Consider the following 14943-nt stretch of genomic DNA (forward strand, 5'->3'; position numbering starts at 1 on the left):
CTCCTCTGTCTCCAACTGGTTAGTAAAATAGGGGTTCACTATAGTCATATAGAGCCAGCAGAGGTGACAAAGGAATCTGATGTCTGGTGCAGAAGATCCATCTTCCCAGGGTGGTTTTTCACTATGATTCATCTATTGCTTGGGGTCGTTTTATACAATTTTCCAACTGCCAGTTTTTCATTTGTTGCAGAAAAGAAAAGCAAGCCTTTCAGGAGAGATTTAGTGTAATCCATCTGCCTTCTAACAAGCTGTCATGATTGAGACTAGTGCTACTTGTAAATCCTTGTCCAATGTCCATAAAGCCTTCGCTGATGACTAAGAACATAAGAATGGCCATACTGGGTCAGACCAAAGATCCATCCATCCCAGCATCCTGTATACCGACAGTGGCCAATGCCAGGTGCCCCAGAGGGAGTGAACTTAACAGGTAATGATCAAGTGATCTCTCTTCTGCCATCCATCTCCACCCTCTGACAAACAGAGGCTAGGGACACCATTCCTTACCCATCCTGGATAATAGCATTAATGGACTTAACCTCCATGAATTTATCCAGTTCTCTTTTAAACTCTGTTATAGTCCTAGCCTTCACACCTCCTCAGGCAAGGAGTTCCACAGGTTGACTATGCACTGAGTGAAGAAGAACTTCCTTTTATTTGTTTTAAACCTGCTACCCATTAATTTAATTTGGTGGCCCCTAGTTCTTATATTATGGGAACAAGTAAATAACTTTTCCTTATTCACTTTCTCCACACCACTCATGATTTTATAGACCTCTATCATATCCCCACTTAGTCTCCTCTTTTCCCAGCTGAAAAGTCCTAGCCTCTTTAATCTCTCCTCACATGGGACCCGTTCCAAACCCCTAATCATTTTAGTTGCCCTTTTCTGAACCTTTTCTAATGCCAGTATATCTTTTTTGAAATAAGGGGACCACATCTGTACGCAGTATTCAAGATGTGGGCGTACCATGGATTTATATAAGGACAATAAGATATTCTCTGTCTTATTCTCTATCCCTTTTTTAATGATTCGTAACATCCCGTTTGCTTTTTTGACTGCCGCTGCACACTGCATGGATGTCTTCAGAGAACTATCCATGATGACCCCAAGATCTTTCTCCTGATTAGTTGTAGCTAACTTAGCCCCCATCATATTGTTTGTATAGTTGGGGGTATTTTTTCCAGCGTGCATTACTTTACATTTATCCACATGAAATTTCATTTGCCATTTTGTTGCCCAGTCACTTAGTTTTGTAAGATCTTTTTGAAGTTCTTCACAGTCTGCTTTGGTCTTAACTATCTTGAGCAGTTTAGTATCATCTGCAAACTTTGCCACCTCACTGTTTACCCCTTTCTCCAGATCATTTATGAATAAGTTTAATAGGATTGGTCCTAGGACTGACCCTCGGGGAACACCACTAATAAACCCTCTCCATTCTGAAAATTTACCATTTATTCCTACCCTTTGTTCCCTGTCATTTAACCAGTTCTCAATCCATGAAATCTTCCCTCTTATCCCATAACAACTTAATTTATATAAGAGCCTGTGATGAGGGGCCTTGTCAAAGACTTTCTGGAAATCTAAGTACACTATGTCCACTGGATCCCCCTTGTCCACATATTTGTTAACCCCCCGCAAAGAACTCTAATAGATTGGTAAGACATGATCTCCCTTTACAGAAACCACGTTGACACACAACAATTTATGCTCTTCTATGTGTCTAACAATTTTATTCTTTACTATTGTTTCAACTAATTTGCCCAGTACTGACGTTAGACTTACCGGTCTGTAATTGCCAGAATCACCTCTAGAGCCCTTCTTAAATATTGGCCTTACATTAGCTATCTTCCAGTCATTGGGTGCAGTAGCTGATTTAAAGGACAGGTTACAAACCATAGTTAATAGTTCTGCAATTTCACATTGGAGTTCTTTCAGAACTCTTGGGTGAATGCTGTCTGGTCCCGGTGACTTGTTCCTGTTAAGTTTCTCAATTAATTTCAAAACCTCCTCTACTGTCACTTCAATCGGTGACAATTCCTCATATTTGCCACTTACAACAGACGGCTCAGGTTTGGGAATCTCCCTAACATCCTCAGCCGTGAAGACGGAAGCAAAGAATTCATTTAGTTTCTCCACGATTACTTTATCGTCTTTAAGTGCTCCTTTTGTATCTCGATCATCCAGGGGCCCCACTGGTTGTTTAGCACTGCAGCCACAGACTTCAGCCACTCTGACTAATAAATTCAGTTCCAAGATGCCAACTAATCTACAAGTCTTTTCTTGACATCTGGAAGCATCAAACTGAGTGCATTCACAACTCTAGTGAGCAAGTCTGGGAAGGATTTAGCTTTTCCAGGGTGACATCAATGATGTGTGTTACCACATCCTCTGGGGAAAAAGAGGAGTTGTTTGGATTGTAGCTTATAGCCTCTTCCTCAGGAACATGCTCTTAATTACCTGAGAATTTGGAATCAACTTCTAAGGGGCAGATGTGCTTTGATAGGCTTAGAAACTGATCTCACTGGGGTTAGTACAATATGGTGGGGAAACACTAAGAACTTGCCTCTTAGATTGCAGACCCCGAGGCTGTGTTGCCCAGGAAGAACAACATGGATACCACTCTGAAACTTGCCCAGGAAGGTTAGTTGGCTATAGAGGACAGGTGCTGAAAGGACAAAGCGGATATCAATGGTTCCCATTAAGAATACAAAGAAGGTGGAGCTTGAAACCCTGACAAAAAGGGTTATACGAAAGTAATCTGTGTTGAAGGGGAACAAAGGAAGGCATAGTTTTAGGAGTAGTGAACTGAGGACCCTCCAGAGCCTACAACTCTGTAGCATTCAGAGGGGAATTCTGTGCTCCAGGGGGATTGTAGTGGGGCAGCTGCCCCACTCCTGGAGAACAGGGATTGAAAGCAGCCAAACTAGGCTGATTGGGGAAGCAGCCACGGCTGTGGCCAGCTCAATTAGGGCCCATCTGGCCCTGACAAGAGGGCTGTGGGGCCAGGAGATGGAGGAGTCTCACTCTAGCCCTAGAGGGAGAAGGGCTAGCTGCCTGAGATGAAGGTAGCTGAACTGGAGCAGTGCTGGGGAGTTCCAGCATGGTAAAACCCCAGGCTGCAGGCCATGTTGAAGGCCTACAGAGGTACTGGGGCTACAGAGGTCCAGCCTGGGGATAGGCAGAGGCAGCTGGTCCAACTCCCTTGCCAATGATGAGTGGCCATTATAGACTGCAGTCCACTCCAGTGAAAGGGGGCTAGATGATGCCTGTCAGTAGCCACTGAGGCAAGGTGGGTTTAGAGGGTTGGGGATTCCCCTGGGAGGGAAAACCCAGAGTAATGGGGTACTGCTGGGAGCAGAACCCCGAGGTAAAGAGGCACCGGGGTCTGGGAGGGACACGGGCACTAGTAGCAGGTGAGACACCAGCCTGCAGAGGATGCTCCGTACGCTGGAAAAGAGCTAATTCCCAGATGACCTGCAGGAGGCACCGCACCGGTGAGTCATCACTTCACTACAGGGATCCTCAGCATGGGGAAGCGGGGGAGAGATCATATTGGTCTTGGGTTCGGCTAACCTGGAGATGGATCCAGACATGGAGAGAGCAAAATAGAGTCCTCCAGTTGTATTAATGGCCTCCTTGTCTGGAAAGGATATGGACTGTTTATGCAGCAGGAGACCAAAGACACAACTAAGTTTAATAAAATGGTAATAATGGCTGCCTTTAACTACTTGCATATCAACTGGTTAAATATCAGCCCATGTAACCAACTCTTCACTGCATAAAAATGTATATACGTAAAATACTAACTTTAGCTATCACTGTAGAAAAAACTATTTGCTCTCAATCACTCTATTGGTAGTACTGAAAAGACATTTCTGACCAACTGGAAGCAGATGAATCAGAAGATGTGCTGCCTCACTGTTGAGAAGGTACATGGGCCCATCCTTCTGACACACACATATAAACTGTTCCAAAGTAAGATGAAATCCACCCCCACCCACAGTCACAGATTCCAAGGTAAGAAGGGATGACTGTGACCATCTAGTCTGATCTCCTGTATGACACAGGCCATAGAATTTCCCCAAAATAATTCCTAGACCAGATCTTTTACAAAAACATCCAATCCTGATTTTAAAATTGCCAGTGATGGAGAATCCACTGTGACCCTTGGTAAACTGTTTCAGTAATTACTCTCACCATTAAAAATTTACACCTTATTTCCCATCTGAATTTGTCTAGCTTCAAGTTTCAGCTACTGGATTATGCTATACCTTTTGTCTGCTAGATTGAAGAGCCCATTACTAAATATTTGTTCCCCATGTAAATACTTATAGATTTGTAGAGACTTATAATCAATTTCCATAGATTTCTGGGCTGTGGTGCTATCTACAAGCATATCCTAAGAGCAGAATCTTTTCAAAGATGGATTTTCACTACTGTAATTTTCCCCATATTTCCCGTCCTTTACTAAAAATGTTCATCCCTTACATATGTACAAAATACTCTAAATTTTTCTGATTTTGAGAATGTCATATTTGAGTGTACAATTTAATGCTAAGTACAAGATAACTAATGTCTATTTTACGTGCATTTTACAAACTGCCCAGTCACTGCAAAAGGCCTGCCAGACCTACATTCTCATCTTCAATTTCAGCCTGACTTCAACCTTCTAGTTGAGTCACTACTAGTGAGTTACTCCTGGGAGAATTCTGTGCCAAAAAGCAAAACAAAAAATAAATTCTGTACACAGTATTTTCAAATTCTGCAAAATTCTGCCTATTTTATTTGTCAAAATAACACAATACAAATCACACCAGTTTCAATTATTTTTGGTCATTTATTTCAAAATACCTGTCAGTAAGTATATCTGTAACCATACAGAAAACAAAAAAGATTCAGGCAATGTTTTTTGACAAATAGATTCCTTACGAGGCATATTAATAATTCATTTAAAGTACAATACATAACTGTATTTCCCACATCCCTGAGAAGCAATGCAAAGACTTGGGGGAGTCAGGGGTAACAGAGGAGCTGAGGGAGAGGGAAGTAATTGCTAGGAAGCAGCCTGAGTGTGAACTTGGATGGTGTTGGTAAAAGTGGGATGGGATGGGAGAAGTGTGGAACAGGGTTTTTTGGACGGGAAATTGTTAGGAAGCTTCCCCCATGCAGACCCTGGCTGACTCTTAGCTTTTCTCATTCAGTCAGGCATCCCCTCCCCCATCCCCATGTAACCCTGCACCTCCACTCCCATTCAGCTCCTTCCCCAGTCTGTCCTCCCCCACTAGCCCTTACGAGCCCCATCTGAGCCCCCAGCAGCACCACAAAATGTCTGTCTCCCGACCTGCGCGTAACAATCGCTGTGAAGAAGGCAGGCTCTTTCTCTACCCCAAAAGCTGCTGCTGCTCTGTTCTATCACCATAGTGCCCTCTGGTGGACAAAAGGCAGAACTGCAGCAACTTTCCAGCCCAAGTTATTTTCTGCTGAGGCTGCTCTGTCCATAGAATATCAGGGTTGGAAGGGACCTCAGGAGGTCATCTAGTCCAACCCCCTGCTCAAAGCAGGACCAATCCCCAATTTTTGCCCCAGATCCCTTTATGGCCCCTTCAAGGATTGAACTCATAACCCTGGGTTTAGCAGGCCAATGCTCAAACCACTGATCTATCCCTTCCCCCTTTTCTAGCGCCTTAGCACTCTCTGGTGGGCAAAAGACAGGACTGAAGCAACTTTCTGGCAGAAGCTTTTTTTGTACGCAAAAAATTAAAAATGTCTGGCTCATTAATTATGCACGTGCGCAGTGGTGCAGAATTCCCCCAGGAATGGTGAGTGGTACCAACATATACAGCAATGAGATAACACGTGTTTGTTATTAGAGATTAACACACCGACGTCTGATAGCCTGTGCTCTTACATAATAGTTTGATTAGCAGCACTCTGTCATCTTGTTATGAACTACACACCAATTACTAATTTGCATCATTTCAGGCAAAGAAATGGTTTAAACATCACCACAACAGATTCATAAGCATACTCTCCACTCTATCAAAGTCGTTAATGAAAATACTGAACAGTGTGGACCCAAGAGAAACGTATATCCCCCAGTTTGACAGAAAGCCATTGATATCTACTCCTTGGAAATAGCCTTTGAACCAGTTATGCACCTATCTTATAATATTTCCATCTAAATTTAATTTCCCTAATTTGTTTATGAGACTGTCATATGGGACAGGGTCAAATGCCTTACTAAAGACTGTATATGTCCTATTTATTGCTTCCTCTCCATGCACTAGGTCAGTTAATTTATCAAAGAAGAAAATAAGCTTCGTTTGACATTATTTGTTCTTGATAAATCCATGTTGACTACTACTCATCTCCTTATTACCCTTTAGGTTACAATAAACTGATTGTCCCAGTATCTTTCTGGGTATCAAAGTTAAGCTGATGTGTCTATAATTACCCAGTTCTGGTTTTCCCCCTTTTTGAAGTTATCTACTATGTTTGCCGTTCTCCGGCCCTCTGGTACCTCACCCTTCCTCCATTAGCTCCCAAAGACAATTGCTAAAAGTTCAGAGATTGCTTTGGCTAGTTTCTTAAGTACTCAAAGGTGAATTTCATCTGGCTCTGTCAATTTACATACATTTAACTTATCTAAATATTCTTTAAACTTGTTCTTTCCCTATTTTTCTCCTAATATACTTATACAACCTCTTCTTGCCTTTTTTTCCCCTTACTCATTCAGTGCCTTAGCCTTTTGGATTTTGCCTCCAATATGCTTTTCTTTTCTTCTGTATTTAATGTAATCTTTTGTATAGCAATGGCGTCACTCAGTTTCAGAATTCACAAATTGTAAACTATGGGATCACGACAATGCAAAATTGACCTGACAGGATTTAAATAAAACATCTATGCACCATGACAAATAAAAGCTTACTCAATAAATAAAAGTGACCTAGAAATTCACACAGACCTTGTGCTCCTTTTAAGAGATTTGTAGGGCACTTCAAATGGTCATGGGTGTGATACAAGAACCAAACACCAATTAACTATATGGGTAGTCTGTAGGAATTGGCCTGTTCCAGCCCCCACGATCAACTTGATCAACTGAACAGCTTCATAACAGTAGATTCATATTACATAATCTTAAAGGACTCCTTGGATTATGGTACTGCAAACACCTCTGAATGTTCTATTACCATTTTTAAGACTAACAAAGAAAAGGGGGGGGAAAAAAGAAAATAAATGTATATCTGTTCCCACGAAATGAAACTTCACACTTCCTTCTAACCTATATGGGATTCTCTTCAATTTAAAGTATTATACAGCAAAGAAAAAAAAAAAGGAGTTTTGTCCCCCATTGTTAATTTACTCTTAGGATACTAAAGGCTCGATTGGTAAATTACAAAGCAAAATTAACACAGAGCTTCTCTGAATACAACTAGTAAATACCCCTAAAAAAGCCTGGCATGTTTCTAGGTTGCCAGGGTTATCCCCAGCCCTGCCTACCCCTCCTGGCCCACACCCCCTAGACACCTTTACCTCAGATTTCCCGTGTTCAAAGCCTGCGGTTTCTCCTTAGAGGATTTTAATTGGGGTCGTGAGACAGAGAGAACAGAGATGGCTCAGAGCGCTAGCACAGGGAAGCGTGCGGATGTCCTGGGAGACAAGGGGGGACCATTCTCTCCCCTGACTGGACTCCAGGGCAGGCTGGGATCTTAGGTGCCGCTCTCGCCCTGGGCCCAGGACGCGGTGGTAGTGGTAAAAAGAAGACGTGGGCCGGATTCCCCGCAGCACAAGCAGGTCCCAGCCCCCTTTGGCTCGTCTAGGGAGGGGCCCTGGCCTAACCCTACCCGGATGCGGCTGGAAGCAGAGCCCGTGCGGCGAGAAGAGAGGGACCTCCACGGCCCGCGCGGGTTGGCCCAGATCACGGGGGTCCCTGCGTCGGCCTCACCTTGTCCGAGTCCAGGTCGGGGTCGGCTTGGCAGAGGCGGAAGAGGAAGGACTTGGGGTCCCTGCAGAGCGTCTGCCGGGTGGTGAGGAAGCAGGTGCCCCCCACGTTCAGCCGGACCCATTTACCTGGGACCCCACTGGGGGAGGCCCCCGAGCTGCAGCGGCGGCAGGGCCCGCCGGTCCCCGCCAGCCCAAGGACGCCCATGGAGGGAACCGGGAACTCGCAGTGATTCTCCGCCGCCATCCTCACGCCAGCGCCGGAAAGGTCCAACCCGGATATCGGTCGCCCGACGCCCTCCCGCGCGCACCCTCCTACCGGAAGTGCCCGTCGCAATACCGATCCCCCAGGCCCTTCCTGCCGGAAGCGGTCCGGCCGATACCAATCCCCATGCCCCGGCCTTTGCGGGACCCACGACGCCGCAGCTGGAAGTGCACAACCCCGAGACTCACCGTTCCCACGCCCCCCTCCCGGAGAGCACCGACCCCGCCGGGCGACGCAGCCACGTCACATACTCCCCCCCCCCACGGCTCCTCGAGACAGGAAGTGTCCGCTCGGATTTCTTTTCCCCCCCGTCTCGCACGCTGACGTGACATCCGCCGGAAGTACCCGCCGCGGGCACGTTCGTCCTCCACGCGGCGCGGCTCCTCAGGCGACGGCGGGCGCTAGCCCCCTCAGGCTGCGGCAGGCCCGCTGCCGAGCGGCGCAGAAAAAGAGGCGGGAGCCTAGGGCCTAGGACCCTACATGCTTTTATTACAAGACTATCGAGCATAAGTGAAACGTCATCATCCAGTCACTAGCTACATCTACAGCACAGAGAGCTGTCGGGCGGAGAACACACAGTCATTAAATTAGGAGATATGATTAAATCATCGACCAATAGAAAATTTATATAATAAAGCCAGAGAAAGGTGTAAAATATAGTTTACAATAATTATTCACATTCAAGGCTGTACATCAATACATACAACACCATGGCCCCGAACATGAATTCAATCCAAATAATTCATATATTAGAATTTAAATAACACAGACTGAACTAGAGGCCAATGCGCACCAGCAAATAACCTTAGAAGAATAAAAATACAAAAATGTTTATCCTAATATCACTGCATTATTTGCTTCTGTTTTTGTTTGCTTCTTGTATTTTTTGCTTTTCCTGTACATCACAGTTACAGCTACAAACCAGGTAGAGAATATTACACACATCATAAGTGACTGCCACCAACCTGAAAGACAGCTAACATCTATCAAAATTGATTATAGTTCCTAGTTTGTTTGGTTTTTTTTGTTAGATACAGCAGTTGTGAGTTCTGCCACAATTTAGGAGACTTTGCCATAACCAATCAAACTCAGTACATAAGCTTTTCAAAGAGCAACTATCCCCATTCACGCTCATTCAGATGGACTGGACTGCATGCTTCAGACAGTTTAAGAAATGGTTTTCCATTTCTAAATTGTTCACTGTTTATAGCTGTGTTTCTTCCAAGACAGTGCAAACACGTTATGGGGAAATGCAGTTTACCAGTTTGATTATAAATTTCTCATTTTAGCTGAAAATACACTGCTCTGGGTCAAAGAGAACTACTTACCTGCAAGATGACTGAAGGAAGTATCTATGGACAGACATTTTCTGGGCCATGAGGCATTGCAGAAGTGATTCATAGTTTAATTAGTAAAATATTGGCCTAAAGACAACATGGTTGAAGTATTCACCAAATGCTTCAAGTAGTATAAATACCACACCCATTTGTACACACATCAGTTCTTTTTAAAACACTAGGTTGAGAAAGAGAGAGTTGTGTGCAGCATCCACAAAGCCCAGCTTTAGTAAATCATGTACCTCCTTTCCCCAGCTAAGACATTATTAATGAATGTCTTATTCCCACAGGAAACTACCCAGACTAACAAAGAATCTCATCATAGATAGGAAGAATTACAGCTATACGGTCCAGCTGGAATACTCAGCTCTCAGTCAGGATCTGGGGTGAAAGAACTTCATTATTTAAGCCACTGCCTTCTTTATGGACACGTTTTTGAGCCAACAGTACCTAGATCTCCAAAATATTTATATGGCCCTTCACAAAGACACTCCTCAGTCCAGCATGAATAGTAAAAAGTTGGAAGTGGTTGAGTATAATATTGCCCATCCAGCCACAGTTCATAACATTTGCGTCATGTAATATCCCCCCACTTCACACATACATACAAACACACATGCACACACATTTTCAGTGTTTGTTGTCTAGGTTGCAGAAGACTTACATCTATTGTCTATATTATTTTAAAATTGGGGAAATTTATTAAACTTGGATTTCCAAAGTCAACCTAACACATAGAAAAAATGATTTCTCTTCAGTTTATGAGGGTTAAGTCAACAGGATCCTTTGAAAATGCCCAATACGGAAGGCGTCAGTGTCCAACATACCGTCCCTCATATATCACATCACAAAAGCTGAAGCATGGATATGATACTTTTACCCATCCCCCAGGAAGTTTTCTGGGGCTGGATCTAGCAGAATTTGCTACACAGTTCAACAGCATTATGGGACAAGAGCAATGCTGCATAGTGCTGAAGATGCCTTAGAGACTCCAACTTTGATAGTACAGCACCTCTTAAGACTGTTGTGTTACACTGCTCGTGACAGATACAACAGATCGTCTAAAGCTGAAAAACAATGCTTATGTGAGCTACAACTTAACTGTCCTTAAAATAAACCCTGCTCAGAAGAGGGCTTAGGACATTGAGGCAAATGGTGATACAGCAAACTCTCAGCCTAGCCCAGGAATCTTGAACATGTCCTGATATTTTTTAAGCTGTACAATAGACAAGAGTGGGTCAATGTCCCCAGGGGAGAGGAAGGTGGGTTAAGTATGCCTTCTAGCACCAATCCCACTGCCTTTTCTTCAAAAAGATTTCATTCAATAGAAAGCAGGCCCATCACCAGAGTTGAGTACCCTTCTGGGAGTCTGATCTCAAACTAAATGTCTCCTAATCTGAATCACAGCCACACTGATTCACAGTCTTTCTGGAAATCTTGGTAATTGTAGCTGGGAAAGGAAAGTGAATGAATCAGGCTCTGTACTCCTTTTCCCAAATATCTTCAAGAACAAAGAGGCTGCTTGTGGCCAGCTACACTCTCCCCTCTGGAAATCGTATGATTACAGTATGGAAAGTTCTAAATGACCTGCTCTCAGCCCTAGAGCAGGCCATTTAGCACTTCTCTAGTACTTTTCTCCATGCATTCTCATGAACGACTGAGCATGCTCCTGCACAAAGCACTCAACTGCTTTGTCCATAAGGACATCCCTACACTGAGATATTCCTATCCAATGCAGGAACCCTCCACCATAGTACAGAGCATGATATGTCCCTAAGCAGGCTACAAACATGTGGACTCTACCCATTCCACGTGACAGCCTTTGCCTTATCCTCCCATAGTCTGAATCTTCCACTACTATACCCCCATCCACAGGAAGTGACTCAGGGAAGCCTCTCCCAGAATAGTTTTGGCCCCCTACTGTAAGTGCAACAGCAAGGAGCAGCCTTTTCTAGCCTATTCTCCTCTTCACTGGAGGGGAAATATAGGGGTGAGAAGTAGTTTTACTTGACTTGCCCTCCTCCAATAAAGCAGAGATGAAGGATGGCAAGCCTCTGGCTCAGCTTTTGCCCCCTTCCACTGCAAAAAGAGTCCATTCCTCAGTGAAGGTTTGTGAATTACATTTTGGACTGAGTCCAAGTAATCTGAGGGGAAAAAAAGTAGAATGAAAAAAACATTTTTTGGAAGCTGATTGTTATTTGTGAGGTTTCACCTACTATAGACGGTAGTGCTCAATATTGTAACTTGTTCTAGATAGAGAATAGTAGCTAAAACTACTCAACTTTTTTCATGGGCCATAACCCTACCTGCCGAGCATGGCTTAACGAAGAACATGAATATGCAGAGGAGAGGGAGCTTAGTGCAGGAGTCCACCTGGAGAAGTTTCTAATTGCAATACTGTCATTTTGCAAAGTACCCAACAATGCAAACACCCAACTTTTCAGGCCCTCACATTTACTATCTACACAGCAATGACTGCAATCATTCTTGCTTTCTTTCTCAAGAGACCATCTTTGGGTGAAAGTAGTGTGTATGCAGGATCACATGTTACAGGGACAGTTTTTAAAAAAAGCAGTGGGCAGAAAGGAGAAGATATTTCTGAATGACAAGAGGGGGTTGTTAAACTATTTGATGTTACAGAAAATGTGTTTAGAGAAAGCATGTAATCTGCTGAAATGAACAGGTTTATTGATGCTATTCTAGCCTCTGTTCAAATTAGTGAAGTCATTGCTAGACCCCATAACAAGCCACCACTTTGCAAAACTGTGTGTTATGCTTGGAGATGCTGCACTTAAAGTAACAGCAGTGAATATGTTTGAGCTGCTGTACAGCTCCACTACAACCAGGCTCTTCTACAGAAGGCAAGAATAGTACCTGCCTATAGCAGAGTGGTACAGACTTGTAATCCAGAACCTGCTGCACTGCCTCAGATAGAGTTGACATACAGGTGAAGTGGATAGCTTTGGTACTAACAGGTATCCATTGCCACAAACTAAAAACAAAACACAACAGCAGGTTATCTTGGCTGTGATGTTGGCTATGGAGTTAATATAGCTGCAGGAGTCCTGAGTTACTCTAAGAACTTAGTGCCAAGTGGTTTGCCTTTGGAGTAGGGGTGAAGTCACTTTCAGACTAGCATCTGATTTTAACAGGAGGAATATCCTCTACTTTTCCCTTTATGCCAGGAGCTTATTAGGCACTGAACCCCCTCATCCTCGCCCACAAAATATGACCATGCACGTCAGCGATTTTGTTGTAGAGTGTGGATTTGGTGTGGATTCTTTACTACAGAATCTAACTGCACACTGGTACTTCTTCAAAATGAATTAGGAGGAGAGTAGCAACTTAATCAGACTCTCTTTTAAGGATCTGAAAATACTGACATATTGAACTGTTACACAACAGGCTTCTTTAGGTGCATATGGAAAATCTAGCACTGCTTGGTTACTTCCAGGGGGAAGAAGTACTTTGTACAGAAACAATTCAAGGGCAAAGGGGCAAATATGAGATATTTCTGAAAATGAATGAGTGAATAGGTGTGGTATTTATACTGCTTTAAACATGAGGGAGGAATGTCTTTGTCCAGGCACGGGCGTGCTCTTTCCAGGGGATCTGGTTACCCAGAAGCACAGATATATGGAAAACACTATTAGAGAAGTTACTTTTAACATGTACAAAGCAAAGTCTTTGCTGTGTCACAGGAAATTTAACAATTTAACAATTTAATTTGAAAAGGATGAAGCAGACCGATATGAAACAAACATTTATAGATATGACTAAAGTACCATACATTTTCTCCTTTGTATCAAACATTTTCATTTGAACTTTCAACTATTCAGATTAGTGTATAAGCTTATTATATTTCAATCATTTAAAATATTTTCAGAATTGCTAAAAGGTCTGCAAGTTGTTTGGCCAATGACCAGGACAACAATATTTGTACATCTCATTATACAAAGACAAGTCAAGTCATCAATTGTACATCAAAGTTTTCATTCTTCCTTCTCTACCCAAGTAAATAGGTTGGCCCCGCTAAAATGCACAATACATGCATACCCTGGAAAGAAAGCTACTTGTCCTCATCTCCTGAAAAGCTGAAGAGTCTAATTACTACCTCAATAGTAACATTTTATACTAACTGGTTAATTTAAATTTAGTTAGTATTAATTAAAAGCATGCTGGTAATTTATTGTCCCTTGATTAAACTTGTAAATGCATCAAATTAAAATTCCATGTTTAAAACTTTATGAACTTCAAAAGCCAAAATTTCAATTTTAGAAAATTTTCAGTGCCACGTTCAGCATTTTACTTTCTTACAACCTGTAACATCAGCGTCTGACTGCCAGACACATACATCTGATTTACTCACATAATTATAATAAGTACCATGGAAATCCTGCAACCAGAACTATATATTAGGAATTATGCAAGGGTGCAACTGGCCTGACTGCAAATGCCAGATACCAGTTAGAAAAAAAAAAAAAAAGGGGGGGGGGGGAAGTAAAGTAAAGAGAGGAGGTGCTGGTTACACCTCAGCAGAAGCATTTAAAAGCTCCCTGATGAAATACAGTTTAATGATAATCTGAGAGTCACAGAAATAATCCCAGCCCCATAAAGTGCAGGACCGGTACATGATCTGGGGTGTGTGCGTGTAGATCAGTTTTAACTGATCTTAAGTGAAGCTGGTAATGCAAGGTCTATCCATTAGTTTGCAGCAGAAATAGAGCTGAAGTGCACAAAAGCAAGATCCTCACTTCAACGATATGCATGTGGAAGCCTCAACAGAAGCACAAAGAGCAAGCAAAGCGACCCTGAATTCCATTTATGTTTGTTGTTTTTTTAAAAAAAACAAAATATTTCAGACATATGCTTCCCCTTGAGATGGATAATAGGTGGGTTGGGAAGATTCCTCTGATTGGCTGCACATGGAGTTCTAGCAGCAAGTAGGGAGACTGGGACATTTTGGATGAGCTTTACTATTTAGCAGCATTCTGATGGTATCTGTGCCGCCAAACTTCATGTATCTTTTTGCACCATTTGTGAGCATTCCCACTTGGGTCCATCAGGTAATATGTCCTGTTAGGCTACAAGTAAATAATAGTTTAATGACACTTTCAAGAACATATAAAAGACAAGAATCAGAAAAAAGACCAATAAATATTCTACTGGTAGCAAGAAAACTAATTCAGAATTAAATGATTAAAAATCTGTTCAGGAACCTATTAATTAATATCAATTGTAGTAACAGAGCAATGTACATTATTTCTGGATAACTGTACAGTTAGTAAATGACATTTTTCCATTTAAAATATGTAGACTGATTAACTGATACAGTAAGTCATTGGCACAATTTTAGTCAGCTGCAATATACAAGAGTGCTTTGACTCTATTTTGAAGAG

The 14943-nt window shown here is 42.7% G+C and overlaps 1 protein-coding gene across 5 annotated transcripts in view; it reads right to left on the bottom strand.

Annotated features, from left to right (window-relative positions):
* PDPK1 (3-phosphoinositide dependent protein kinase 1) overlaps positions 1 to 14943 on the bottom strand; it is a 161741-nt gene that overhangs the window by 56537 nt on the left and 90261 nt on the right. For 4 of the 5 annotated variants that reach the window (XM_084642355.1, XM_084642352.1, XM_084642351.1 and 1 more), the window contains one exon: positions 8675 to 14628. The exons of the other annotated variant lie outside the window; for it this stretch is intronic. In XM_084642355.1, the coding sequence (XP_084498481.1) occupies positions 14521 to 14628 (108 nt within the window). In that variant the 3' untranslated portion in view covers positions 8675 to 14520. Of the gene's footprint in view, positions 1 to 8674; positions 14629 to 14943 lie in introns of those variants that run through there. 5 annotated transcript variants of the gene reach the window in all.

Source organism: Lepidochelys olivacea, assembly GCF_965140295.1.
Source record: "Lepidochelys olivacea isolate rLepOli2 genome assembly, chromosome: 10".
Classification (NCBI taxonomy): domain Eukaryota; kingdom Metazoa; phylum Chordata; order Testudines; family Cheloniidae; genus Lepidochelys; species Lepidochelys olivacea.